General features: G+C 41.0%; 1 protein-coding gene across 4 annotated transcripts in view; it reads left to right on the forward strand.

Annotated features, from left to right (window-relative positions):
• LOC102294150 (caskin-2) overlaps positions 1-15,039 on the forward strand; it is a 51,329-nt gene that overhangs the window by 18,571 nt on the left and 17,719 nt on the right. For all 4 annotated transcript variants that reach the window (XM_005946886.3, XM_005946887.3, XM_005946888.3 and 1 more), the window contains 5 exons: positions 1,742-1,793; positions 7,530-7,627; positions 8,950-9,095; positions 9,845-9,940; positions 12,271-12,404. In XM_005946886.3, coding sequence (XP_005946948.1) covers positions 1,742-1,793; positions 7,530-7,627; positions 8,950-9,095; positions 9,845-9,940; positions 12,271-12,404 — 526 coding nt within the window. The remainder of the gene's footprint in view (positions 1-1,741; positions 1,794-7,529; positions 7,628-8,949; positions 9,096-9,844; positions 9,941-12,270; positions 12,405-15,039) is intronic.

Here is a 15,039-nt window from a genome sequence, read left to right on the forward strand (position 1 = left end):
TTAGGAGGCTGAGGGGTAGCAGTGGCCAGACTCCAGCGAACCACGATAAAAGCCATTATCCACAAATGGAGAAACCTTGTAACAGTGGTGAACAGTGGCCTACCAAAAAGTTAAAGAATTTTGAGGTCAAGTCCAAATGCACTTCCTTGGGTTCAGTTTTCAGACCTGGGGATGTTCCTGGCAACTAATTTCTTAGTCGACTACATGAGGAAAAAAAATGAGGCTAACCAGCTCGTGTACAACTAAGAAACACTCAGACATTGAGTTACATTTGTGAACCTTGAATAGGACAATGTCAAAAACTCAGACAAAGGCATTTGAAACCATTAATCACAATTAAAATGTTAACAGTTACACTAAACGACTTGTATGTCTGGTACCGAATAGTGATAACAACGACTAATTGTGTTGTCGCACACATCCCTAATCTATACCGTGTTCATCAACAATGCGGTCATTTTTTAAAGCGATGAAACCTGTTATCCACCCGCCTGCAGTCTGCTATTTGGCTCAAGCACTAATAAAAATGGTTGCAGCAAGGGTGGATGTCACAGTTTGCAATGATCAACATGTCAGCTGTAATCATAGCTGTAGAAACTGTGGACTGTTGAGTTGATGCTGGCAATGTTTCTACAAGTGCAACAAGTTTTCCACACTTCTGCACACCTCTACAGACACACACACACAGTCACATGTGATTTTCCACACCTGTGTGGGAAAACACAATGAAAGGAATTGACTCAGATGAATGGTGCTGATTTAGAGGGCCTGGTAATCTGGTTCCTGTGTGGGTCCTTGGTAGACAGTGGAGCCTTTACTTTGCCAGTCTCTGCTGTAGGATGAGAAACAATAGAGCTATGTGAGGAGCATTTTCATTTCTTTTTAGATGCTGAAGATGGATTATATTTGCTATCGGAGTGTAGTTTGGTATTAGTTAAAATGTGGCATTAAGGGTGGAGTGAAGCATTGGGATGATGTAAGATGTGAGTTGGATAGTTAAAGAAAAGAGAAATATGCACGTACAAGATCTAGTTCTGTCACACTGAAAGGTCTGACTTTGATATTTTATCAAACTTTTTAAAGGTTCCTGAATAAAATGTATTTATTTCATAACCGCTAAACCTGTTTGTTGGCAACTACTCTTCAATTTGAGTTCACCTCAGTTGTTGTGAGTCAGGAAGATTGCAAGACAAAAGATCATTGCAGTGTAGTCTGTCTTGGAGTGCTGAATGAATGAGTGAGACATGGAATAAGAAGCACTGTCTCTTCCGAGGAGAGTGGGGAACAAAACAACAACAACCTGTAGTCAGTTAGGAAGACTGAACTGGTATATTTGCACCAAGTATACCTTTTATCCGTGCATGCTCGAGTTTTTTAAGCTGTCACTCTCAATTTTAAAGAGCTGTGATAAGATGCCGATGTAAATGAGGGTAAATCATACATTTCTGCAAGGTTGAATCATTTGGCTGCTGTGAGGGTGTCAGACTCGCTGTGAGATGGGGAAGGGTGAGGCAACGGGAGGCGAGGAAAGCTCTCCATCCTGTCAGGGATGTCACGTTGTTTGATAAAGGGAGTGACGACAGAGAGAAGTGCAGAGGAAAGAGAAACATTTTGAAGGCACACACAGGTTTGAGGGATTGGCAGAGCGCTCTGAATAAAAACAAATAGAAAAAATCAAATATGTTGGCAATTACCTGTTTTTGATCCTCTTGTCATTTTGTCCATGTCTGTCTTTTTCCAGAGCTGCTGGGCTCTACCAAGAGGCTCAACATCAACTACCAAGACTCAGATGGGTAAGAGGCGTGCATGTGTGTACGTGTTTATGTGCGTCTCAGCGAGAGATGAACACGAAGCTGAGTCAGTGGAATGCAATGGAAGAGTCATTGTTTCTTGATTGATGTGCAGATTGTGTTCAGTCTTCACAGAATGACTCACAGTAGAATCACACGCATGTGCTGACAGAGTGTCCTTCAGTTTTTACCTCACTCTTTGTTTTCCGATAATGTCTGTTAGAGCTTGGAGTAAAATGATTCTTTATATTCACTTAGATTCATTCTGACTTCTTTCAGAGGTTTATAGAAGATGTTACCTTTATTCCTGCAGTTTAAGGCTACAGACACTCTACGGAAAACAGTGACTGGAGACCACTGAGCAACATTATTGCAACCATATCCAGTCGAAGTGGTTGCATCAGGTCTGAGACCGCTCCTATTCAGTTGCGGCCTTCAAAGTGACTTTGGTGCATCATGATGGCGATGAATCAGAAATAAAACTGTGTTAAGATGGAGTATCGGCTTATGAATGAATAGGGTTAAGTTGGCACTTATATGTAATATGTTTATAATACAGGGAGTGCAGAATTATTAGGCAAGTTGTATTTTTGAGGAATAATTTTATTATTGAACAACAACCATGTTCTCAATGAACCCAAAAAACTCATTAATATCAAAGCTGAATGTTTTTGGAAGTAGTTTTTAGTTTGTTTTTAGTTTTAGCTATTTTAGGGGGATATCTGTGTGTGCAGGTGACTATTACTGTGCATAATTATTAGGCAACTTAACAAAAAACAAATATATACCCATTTCAATTATTTATTTTTACCAGTGAAACCAATATAACATCTCCACATTCACAAATATACATTTCTGACATTCAAAAACAAAACAAAAACAAATCAGCGACCAATATAGCCACCTTTCTTTGCAAGGACACTCAAAAGCCTGCCATCCATGGATTCTGTCAGTGTTTTGATCTGTTCACCATCAACATTGCGTGCAGCAGCAACCACAGCCTCCCAGACACTGTTCAGAGAGGTGTACTGTTTTCCCTCCTTGTAAATCTCACATTTGATGATGGACCACAGGTTCTCAATGGGGTTCAGATCAGGTGAACAAGGAGGCCATGTCATTAGTTTTTCTTCTTTTATACCCTTTCTTGCCAGCCACGCTGTGGAGTACTTGGACGCGTGTGATGGAGCATTGTCCTGCATGAAAATCATGTTTTTCTTGAAGGATGCAGACTTCTTCCTGTACCACTGCTTGAAGAAGGTGTCTTCCAGAAACTGGCAGTAGGACTGGGAGTTGAGCTTGACTCCATCCTCAACCCGAAAAGGCCCCACAAGCTCATCTTTGATGATACCAGCCCAAACCAGTACTCCACCTCCACCTTGCTGGCGTCTGAGTCGGACTGGAGCTCTCTGCCCTTTACCAATCCAGCCACGGGCCCATCCATCTGGCCCATCAAGACTCACTCTCATTTCATCAGTCCATAAAACCTTAGAAAAACCAGTCTTGAGATATTTCTTGGCCCAGTCTTGACGTTTCAGCTTGTGTGTCTTGTTCAGTGGTGGTCGTCTTTCAGCCTTTCTTACCTTGGCCATGTCTCTGAGTATTGCACACCTTGTGCTTTTGGGCACTCCAGTGATGTTGCAGCTCTGAAATATGGCCAAACTGGTGGCAAGTGGCATCTTGGCAGCTGCACGCTTGACTTTTCTCAGTTCATGGGCAGTTATTTTGCGCCTTGGTTTTTCCACACGCTTCTTGCGACCCTGTTGACTATTTTGAATGAAACGCTTGATTGTTCGATGATCACGCTTCAGAAGCTTTGCAATTTTGAGACTGCTGCATCCCTCTGCAAGATATCTCACTATTTTTGACTTTTCTGAGCCTGTCAAGTCCTTCTTTTGACCCATTTTGCCAAAGGAAAGGACGTTGCCTAATAATTATGCACACCTGATATAGGGTGTTGATGTCATTAGACCACACCCCTTCTCATTACAGAGATGCACATCACCTAATATGCTTAATTGGTAGTAGGCTTTCGAGCCTATACAGCTTGGAGTAAGACAACATGCATGAAGAGGATGATGTGGACAAAATACTCATTTGCCTAATAATTCTGCACTCCCTGTAGTACCATAATTAAATGTGAAAAACCTCAAATCTGTTGCTCACTGTTTCTGTTTGCATCAGAACTGCAGTGCGGTACAGAGCCAGGGGCAGGCTTGCCACTGTCAGCGTATTGACAAACTAAAAATGAAAACAATAAGAAGAGGCTGAGGAAAACTGAATATGTTTATGATAGAAGGATGAACTCTGAAAATGCTGGGGACTGTGTTGCTCTGAGAACTGAGACTGAGGTGGAGCACGAGTTGCTTTATTACTATTCCTCCATATTAACATGAAATCTATGTGTCATTGGTGACATGTATGAGATGCTGACTGACACAAAACATTTATTTATTTATTATTTATTTATTTTCATTTTCATGTTTTTTTGGAGGGGAGGTCTCATGCATATATGTCTGGAGGTAGAATAGAGTAGATAGAATAGAATAATCCTTTAATTGTCCCACAAGGGGAAATTTGGTTGTATCAGCAGCAAAAAAACCACGCATATACAAAAAGAACAGGACACAGAACAGAAAACACAATTTTTACATGTTTACATCATGGACAATAGTTACAGAGCAGAGTACAATACAGTTGTTAAATTTAGCGTACAGATAGTGTGCAAACAGAGCAGGATACTGAAAGAAGAGTGACATGTTATAGAGGGACACATAGAGTACATAGAGTGACATGTTAGTTTGCATCCTGTGTCATCTACCAAGTTGGACACCTGTCGGTGTTAATTATTGAAGTTAAGTGGCACAACTCACTAAACAGTACTATAGGGATGATTCTATATATTAAACCGTTTGTGTTGTTGCATTTACTGTTGAGTGTCTGAACAGGAAAGAATAGGACAGGGAATATTGCCCATATTGATTTGGCTAATCTTTAACTTAACATTAAGACATTATTCTAGCAAGAGATATTTGTTATGCACTAGCACCTATTGAGGAAGGGAAGGGAAAGAAATGTGAATGTTGCTTTGTGTGTGTGCACTGCTGAGAAAAGACACGCAAAGCTGCTTTCATTGTGTGCTGATCTCTGTGTATAAATGAAACTAAAAGCCTAAAACACTGGAAAAGAAAGGAAAACAAGGTGTACTATATCATTGTGTGTGTGTGTTTTGGGATTTGCCTCCTCTCTTCTTCAACTTGCTCTGTTTAGCTCAGTTCTGCTCTGTTTCAATGAAAAATCTTATCTTATCTTCATTTTAAGTATTATTGCAGAGAAGGAATATGTGGAGTTTGGCTCAAAACACTCTGAGTGAGAATTGAGAGTTGAGTAAAGAGTAAGAGACAGAACCAAAACTTTTGGCAATGCACTCACAGATTTGAGCCATCCAGCGGATTATGCATTTGTTTTGATACATTTGATCTCCCCTTGAACTTTAACAAACACTTAGCGGCATCTACTCACATATGAGATGCACAATAAGGTTTTCTGAGTGCTTTTCTGTGTTAAACTTAGTGTAATTTATACAAAATTGAATGCCACAAACATTAGTAACTCATTGTGTCTCGACTTGGAGAAATAAATGATGGAGCAGACGAGTTGCTCCTTGGCACAGTGACTGATCGCAGTGTGTTGGCAAGCTGTCCAACCCAGATAGTTTGGAGACAGGTTACCTTTGCAGTCACCTTGTGACCTAAACTGCTGTCCCAGGGGTTGAGGGTGCTGCATGCTCTCTGGGTGACCAGTTAATCGTTGTAACTAGTTACAGGTGATCCCAGACAGCCAAACTTAAATGCAATCACTTTTCATGGCCCCATGATGGTTACCAGCTTTTTTTCCTTTAGTGTGGCTGAGGCAGCAGGAAGTTATGAAGGCAGAGAAATAAAGCATCTTTGCTAGCTGATGAGCCGTGTTCCAAATAGTATAGATAGGCTAATGTTGGCACCATTGTCCTAACTTCTTATGATGTAGCATTCAGAATTGGCTTTCATTGAGCTGGAAGACGCAGTGCCATTGTTGCACCACTGTCCTGACTGCACTGTGTAGATATTTTTAAGGCCTATTTCTATGTCATCTTTAAGCAAAAAGAATATGAAAATATGAAATGATGTCCGTGCTCCACTGTGTCCACGTGTTGCCTGGTTATACTTCTGTGATCAGCCAGTGTTGGTTGGTTACATATGTTTTAGTCTTGTTTGAATACATTTGCAGACAAATAAACTGCTCCCATTAGGGCAGCTGTGAGTCAGCATTGTACTCTTTTATTATTTAGATTTTTTGGTATAAAGTAACTGCTTTTGATTCAGTTTGGCTCTTCTGTTCATCCTGTGTAGATATGCTTCAAGAATGCACATTTTATGTAAGATGTTTACTGTTTTTCCCTTCAGATGTACTTTTGCAGTTTTATTTCAGTAGGCCTTAAAACACGCAAAGAATCTCTCTTTCCAGACTGCAGTTTGAGTCTCAGTCTACGTGTGATGTGATTCTGTGTTGACTTAGACCCGCTGCGTGTGTCTACATGCAAGGTCAGTGCAGTGTGTGGGAGGCGACATACAATAGGGGTGCTGAAATCAAACATGCACGACTGCGACAAGACGAGTGCAGAAGGTGAACAAATCGTCTGCTGTCACCAAGTCAAAATTATCCCAGGAGGACATTTTCAGACGTGTTTGTAGAAAGTCACCGTAACTGATGACTCAAGATGAGTAGACGGGAATGTGAAAGAATAAATGGTGGTATATGTGTGCTGAGGAGACATCTGAATAATGTGAGTGATAAGATACGCCATCTCGCAGTCTGCAGATACAGTCGGAGCTTCGGGTCTGGTCTAAACTCTGAAAGACCTTACAACTCAAGTTTCGTCTTGTTTTCTTTTTTTGGTGTACCTGGCCTCTTTAAAGCTAACTGTACCTAATAACTCTGGATCAAAGGAATGTATATATTATAGTTTATAATAATAGTTTATATCGATGTTTCTAAATACACATCTTGGATAGAAGATGGGACATAGGTCATCTATTTGTTCTGAACTGAACGTTTTGAAACCTGGACATTTTCTGCCTTTTAATGATGTAAAGTTCAACCTTTTGACATGAAAGTCTGTGGGGATTTATTCACTTTGTGTGCCAGGAAGCTGTGTGTCAGATCTGCATGAACCTGTTGCTTAATGTGAGGTATCGGTAAAAAACTATCTGTTGTGACTACGTAAGTTTTGTTTCGCAATGACTGCATCAGGCTGTGACAAATCACCTGAAAGCATGAATGAAGCAGATATTTAATCCCCATGTTAGACGAGTGTGTCACAGCTTCAACTGTGGAGTGTTCACTGTGTTTCTGTCCCCCCAGAAAAAGCAAAACTCATCACCAAAGAATTTATGTCTTTAATTTCTCCCTTAGTCATCTATATCGTGACCTGACAGACACCCAGAGACAAACACTTAGATTTTATCTCTGAAGCTGTGATGAACAAACACACTCACACATTTTCAAATTATACACACACATAAACCGTCACACCTACTTTATCAGAATTAGATCAGGTTTGATGTGACCACACACGTACACATCAGTTTACTGTTTTTTGCTGTAAAGGCAACAGGATGATTTCTAACTCTCTCATGCCCTCACCTGTCCCTACTCTTGATCTGTCTTGTCTCCATGTTTTTCCTTTGTCTCCTCTCGCAGCTTCTCGGCCCTGCATCATGCAGCTCTAACGGGGACCATCGAGCTGCTGTCTCTGCTGCTGGAGGCCCAGGCCACGGTGGATATCAAGGACATAAACGGTATCATGATGGCAGAACAGCTTTGCCGGTTAACCCAGTGTCACCACGCAAACCCACAATTTAGGGGGAAAAACATCCCAAATGTTCATGATGGAGAAGTCAGTTGAGGTTAAATTGAGCATGAAACCTCTTCACAAGTTTTCTGACACTCTCAGCTGAAAATAAATTTGACCCATATGAATAAATATGATTCACTTTGAAGTGGCTGCAGTGCTAATGTAGATATCCTCAGACTCCAAGTGGAACACATACAGTTGAGTTTGGCAGCTTGGCTCCTGAAACCAGAGGTGTGTAGAGCTCTTGAAGCATGTCCTGCCAGCTTTTCAGTTTTGTTGTATCCACTGGCCTCAGCAGGGGGCGTCAACCCTCCTTTGGGCTCCCTATGGACATAGAATTTGCTGAATTTTTTTTAAGCATTACTGACAGCCAGTGCATGGAAACAGAATAGCTCTATATCCTAATCAGACAAACAAACAAAATCAAACAAATTCACCTAACCAGAAAACAACAGGAAGTGAAAGACAAACAAACAATAAAACTGCTCTCCTTATTCAACATGGCATAATACTACCAAATCATCAGGCCCCTTCAAAGCTTTCTCCTCTAATATTTGATCTTAGTGGAAGGTTTTACCTCATTTGTCAGACCAGCATATTTGTTTATTTATATCATAATCGTGTCCTTCTAGTTGTAAATCAATTACAGATAGTGCTGGATCTTATGGGACATGAAAATATCTTCTCAAATGTGAAAAAGCTTTAGTCTTTCTGTGAAACAAAAACTGTTGCTCCAGCCTCTGTACACTTTCTACTGTTATATTGTCATTAGAAGTTAACTTTAACACATTAACCACATCTGAGTATGAACTGCAGCACTGACTAATTTCCAACCTTTAGCTGAGAATTCAGTTTTCAGATCTTCTTTCCATGTGTTTAACTTCTAATGTGGACTCCTCCAGTAAACAGAATGTAAATCCACTTTCTTATCATCATTATTATTTCAATAAGTGTTTGTGAGGAACAGTTACAATAAAAAGCATATTCCAATTAAATGTATGCCTTAGTTTGTCAAAAGATATGATTGCATAATGATCTGGATGATAATTCAAGTGGAGGGAGGTGGTGCGCGAGCCTACAAAAACAACAGTGACAGCCTTAGTATATGTGTATTACTGATAGTTATTATGAAATAATATAATTTTTCATTTTAAGAGGTCATGCCTAAGTAGCAGTCCCTGTATCTAATAACATGACTTTTTAAAATGATTGCTTTTTTATTCTTGTCTCCTAACCTCTTCTTACCTTTCTCATTTCCACGTTTAGGCATGCGTCCCCTCCACTACGCAGCGTGGCAGGGTAAAGCTGACTCTGTTCTATTGTTGCTGAGAGCCGGCGCTGCAGTCAACTCCCCTTCCAATGATGGACAGATACCGTTGCATCTCTCTGCACAGTACGGACACTATGAGGTGGTGAGTAAGCAGACAAACACCAGAGGCTAAAGGCAAAGTTCCAAGGTTTTACCTGTCCTCCCATTTCACTGAAATCGATCCCCTTTGTGCCTCAGCTGGTATTGTCCAGCAACAATAGCAGTAATACCATTAATGCATACCATTAAAGAGTCTACAGGCAGTAACGACGAATATTCCTTTCTACGTGCTTGCTGGAATGTTTGAAATGACAGTTGCGTATACCGTGCACATACAGAACTTGTTACGTCATACAACCCCTACCCATGCCTGACCTCTTTAGAACACAGAGGCTGCACCCGACCTGTTTTATGTTCGTTCAGACAAACACACACACACATTAATGAGCATGTTGGGAAGACTGACATGTGAAAGCAAGTAAAAATAATAATGGACTGCATTTATATAGCGCTTTTCGGGACCCTCAAAGCGCTTTACAATCCCACTATTCATTCACTCTCACATTCATACACTGGTGGAGGCAGCTACAGTTGTAGCCACAGCTGCCCTGGGGCAGACTGACAGAAGCCAGGCTGCCAGATCGCGCCATCGGCCCCTCTGGCCAACACCAGTAGGTGAAGTGTCTTGCCCAAGGACACAACAACCGAGACTGTCCGAGCCGGGGCTCAAACCGGCAACCTTCCGATTACAAGGCGAACACCCAACTCTTGAGCCACGAGTTGGACCACGAGTGCGTAATATATTAGTTGATTGCACTAATTTTACATTCTCTCCCTCTTCTTGGCTCTCAGTCTGAGATGTTGCTGCAGCATCAGTCTAATCCCTGCTTCATGAACAAGGCTAAGAAGACACCACTAGATTTGGCCTGTGAGTTTGGCAGACTGAAGGTATGAAAAGATTTTTGTGGAAGTTCCATATCTTTAATGTCTTCTTTTCCAAAATAAGAATGACGTTGTTTTTTCTGCAGGTATTTGCTTATAAACCAAAATATTCCCTGGATTAAAACTGATTATGACATCACATGAAAAGTTCACACATCTGCTCAAAATGAAAATTATCCATTACTTTATTTTAAGTAATAAAATAATTTCTGAGATCATGATATGTACTGAGCACAGGGTTGCTGCAGGTCAAAAAAAAGCCTGAAAATGTCTCAAAGTTTGAAAATGAACGTATTTTAAGAGAAATACTGTAGTTGTTAAATGTTCAGTCGTTTTTACAGCTGGCAAAAAAAAAAAAGAAAAATCAATGTATAGCGCTTTACTAGTCCCTAAGGACCTGAAAGCGCTTTACACATCCAGTCATTCACACACTGGTGATGGCAGCTACATTGTAGCCACAGCCACCCTGGGGCGCACTGACAGAGGCGAGGCTGCCGGACACTGGCGCCACCGGGCCCTCTGACCACCACCAGTAGGCAACGGGTGAAGTGTCTCAAAGACAGAGACTGTCCAAGCCGGAGCTCGAATCGGCAACCTTCCGATTACAAGGCGAACTCCCAACTCTTGAGCCACGATCGCCCCATGATGTGGGTTATAATGTGGGTTATTTTCTATATAATGTGAGTCATTTTCTATATCCATAGTTATTACAGTAATGTCACTTGCTCAGGTGACAGATGGATGTAGACACTGTGACTTCACCGATCGCTTTCTCCCCAGCACGCTAGCTCATTAAAACCACAGTGCCGGTAGATCTGACTTTAAAATCAAGGTCTGTTGCCTGTTTATATGGTATTGAACTATTATTTACAAAGTAGACATGTCTATGCTTTTTGTGCACTTCTCTGCGCTCTAATGTGGACCATAATGTGGACATGTTTCATTTAGTAAGACCTCGAGACCTTAAACTCATTCGAAAGATCGAAGGTGGTGAGGAGCTCCATACACCTGAAGTTATTCATGAAACCTACAGATGACGCTTAGTGGCTGTTAGAAGGAACTGAAGTTTAAAATGCCCCAGTTTTCTGAGCCATAAGTTAAGCCCATCTTTCAAATGCAGTCTATGACTGCTCCATTAGCAACTTCACAGTAGAGGCCCATGCACTTACGTTACACTACCTGTTAACTGATGTAAAGAAAAAAAATGAAAGTACAAATAGGAGAGACAACGAGAGAGGCAGCGGGAGTAATGTTCAATAACCATGAACAGCCTTCAGCTCCAAGAGTCTGTTTAGTTCCAGTTCAGTTAGTTTCACTTTAATGTCGTGTACCACCATAGTCCAAATAATATATGTAATTTCTTTTAATGTTGACCTTTTAATTGAGTTTAATCTAACTGAATGAGGGTGGAACAGTGGTGCGATGGTCAGCAGTGTCGCCTCACAGCAAGAAGGTCCTGGTTTCGAATGAATCAGCTGAATGGTGGTCTCTGTGTTATAGTGACAGACTAGAAGGTGCTCGAGTTGTACCCCGCCTCTCACATTATGACGCCTAGTATAGGCCCCACCCCCTCTGCAACCCTGAATTGGATAAGTGGAAGAAACTTGATGGAAACAGTTTATTTATTGATGTTTTACAAAGGTCATAGGAACCCCGGGGTTATTTTTTAAACAAAAAGAGTACTAAAGTTAGCCCTTGAGTGAGATGTATATAGGTTTTCTTCATATGTGCAATCCAGTTGTTTGCATATGAGAACACGTGTTTTTCATGCTTTTTTTTTTATTTTAATGTGAATGGCCTAAGGCAAACACAAACCTTTGCTGAGACAACAAGGCTGAGCTAAATCGAGCTCCTTTCTGTGAAAGCAGAAGAGGCTTCAGTAGCTCCTTTTAGACTTTGTGAAGAGATTGCATATTCCTGTGCCTCTGCCACATCAGCGGATAAGCCCAGCTGTGAGATGTATAGCTGGCTCTGTTATTAAGAATTAGACAGACGCACACTTCCCATGCTTGTTAAACGTTCGCTCGTCTGCTCTGAGTTTGCAGTTTGGCTATGAAAGAAAATCGTAAGCTTTGGGCTGTTTTTTGTCACACAGTATTTGTGGGTGTATGCAGAGGCTGTGGTATCTTTAGACGACTGCTGAGTAGTGGATAAGCCTCTGTGCTCGTTTAACCCTATATATAAGTCGCCATTTACACTCTAATACGTCAATATATATTTTTAGCATATATACATATATATATATATATATATGTATATATGTGTGTGTGTGTGTTTATTACTAAGGCTGTAATTCCTGTCCTGATTCTGCCATTTCATCTCAATTTTTTTGTTAGGTGACTCAGTTACTGCTGAGCAGTAATATGGTTGCAGCCCTGTTAGAAGGAGAACGAGGAAACGGCAGCCTGGACTCTCCCTCCACCACCCCACTCCACCTAGCAGCCAGAAATGGACACAAAGACATCATCAAGTAAACAGCAGCTCAGAGTGGCATTAAATGTTAAACATTATGATACAGTATCATGTAACACAGTGGATTCTGGATTCAATATCCAGGCATTGCTTTTCCTTTGATTGACAGTCTGAGCATCTGCGTTCACAGCCAGCATTTGCACACTGTTGTAGTTCAGCCCTTAAAATTGAAAAAATGAACTCTTAATTTTCAAAGGAATATAAAATACGTATAGTATGCACGAATAGTTTAGCTACGAAGTTGTTGTTGAACTGATACTTATGCCCACTAGTTAAAGAACTAGTATTTACAGTCATGGGAAATAGAAAGCAGGCCCACTGCAGGCAAAAACACACCATTAAGTACGCTACAGGAGATTCGCGCCCTGAATCATTCCAACGAATGTCACTAGAACAATTGCTAGCTGCACTCCACATGACAGGAAGTGCAAACAGGGGATGGGAATTACCGATGCAGCTACACAGCTGGTTTAAAAGCTTGAGCCCAAGTAGAAAATATTTTATTAGGCGACTAGATGACTAATTGTCAATATTGTCACTAGTCAGTACCAGGCACACTAGTCATTTAATCTAATTGTTTCACATTTTAATTGATGCCCAATTCTGATGGAGCAGTTTTCTGCTGGAGCATCGTTGTAGAGAAAGGCCATAAAAGTGTTGATCTCTGTCTCTTTTTTTTGTTAACTCTATTATTGTTAGTTCTTTAAAAGGCCAAGAATAAGACTGCAGATACAAGTGGCAGAAATACTTTTTCCGAAGGGTGGATGGACTCTTCCTCAACACAGGGTGAGCCAATCAGTCATTCAGGAAGGGCTCAGAGTAGACCTGCTACTCCTCCACGTTGAAGGAGCCAGCTGTTTGCCTCCTGGGTAAGGTGTTCCAGCCAGGATTGTCCTACTGGAAGGAGGACGCGGGGCAGACCTAGCACACGCTGGAGAGATTATATCTCTCAGCTGGCTTGAGAATGCACCGACATTTCCCCAGATAAACTGGAGGAGCTGGCTGGGTTGAGGGAAGTCTTCCCCCGCTTCTGCTACTGCCCCAAGACCTCACTTTGGATAATCAAAAGAAAAAAACTACCTAAACTACTTTTGCACTTATGCTGTGCAAAAGAATAGAACTTTATTAATCCCTTGGGGAGGTCCCCTAAAGGAAATAATAAAACTACTGTCACTACTATTGTACTATAATTCTGCTGCTGCTGGCATCATTTTAAAAAAAGGATGCAAAATGACCTTCACCTTATAAATGCTGCTGCTTTAACATGGTGTTTATTGTAGGCAAACTGTAATGGGTAAACTTAACACAGAAGTCCAATAACAGAACACCACTTGAGTTCAGATTAGACTGACCAGTCCTGCCAGTCACGCCCCTCCAGATTTCACTGGCCTCCACGTGAGCGGTAAAGTCTCCCAGTGGAGTGACATTCTCTGACCTGAAGGGTAGGGAAGCAACCCTCTTATCGCTTAAAATGCTGTTATTGCAGTCATATCCTCTCTGTGAATGGTACTCATAGCCAGTGATCAGTGGTCATGACATTTTGGATATTAACAATCATGAAACTGACCTCACGGCCCATTGTTAAGCAATGGTGCTAGCTCAGATGAGTGACAAAACGCTTCTCCCACTGAAAGCGCTATGTCCAAATGAACAGAATCAACTTTCTGGGATTTCTTTACGTGGATGTTTGAGCATGTGTCAAGACTGAACAAGAACTGTTACCATTTGAATTAATTCTGTAACTTTGTAACAATCTGTCCAGCACCAAAAAGAAAACATTGTACTATGAGGTTTAATCCCAATCGACTTTGTACTTTCAGCCTGTTTCAGCCTAAAAATGTCTTTGCCATGTAATCCCATCCCGCTGTTTTAGACATGCTGCCAACTATTCCCATCCCGTCTAAATTATTAAATATCTCATGCAACACCATCCATCTCCCCCTCTCCTGGAGTTGAAAGTGAATACTTAGTAATAAGTCCGTACAACATCATACCGCCCGTGATAATACTGGTGGAAGTTTGTGCATGATACAAAAATGTCATACTGCGATATCCTTGGTAGCAGAGAAGCCTATGCTCAACACAAACATGAACTGAAAAATAACACACACACACACTCCTACACTTCACTGACAACCACATAAGTTTATTCAGAATTTACACAGCAGAATTTGGAATATGATACTAAGGGATTTATGGCACTTCAAAGACTGCCATACCTAAGCTGCAAATGTATTTGTAACTTCTCCCTTTTTGCAATAACTGGAGGAGCTTTATGCAAACAGGATATGACTTTGTGCCTGGAAAGATGGGAACTTTCTGTTGTTTTAGTACCATATACATCTGCCTGTGTTAGAAACTACGCTTTAGCAATTCATTCAGAGATCATTTCTGATCATGACACCTCATGTTCAGAATCTTTGCTCTGGCACATTCTGTACTTGGTGAACATGTACAGTGTAAATTGAATGGAGTATCTGAGAATAACATTTCTATGGAGGACAGAAAAGTCTAAACTCTGTGAAAGTTTTCAGACATTCAGCCCTCTCAAGATTTCATACCATCAAGGTTAAAAGTGGTGCAAGAAGATTACAATAGGAACCTTTTATCCTCACAAATTACAACTTGGTATT

The sequence above is a fragment of the Haplochromis burtoni genome, unplaced genomic scaffold (genome assembly GCF_018398535.1).
Source record: "Haplochromis burtoni strain Fernald_Lab_line unplaced genomic scaffold, NCSU_Asbu1 Contig_500, whole genome shotgun sequence".
NCBI lineage: Eukaryota > Metazoa > Chordata > Actinopteri > Cichliformes > Cichlidae > Haplochromis > Haplochromis burtoni.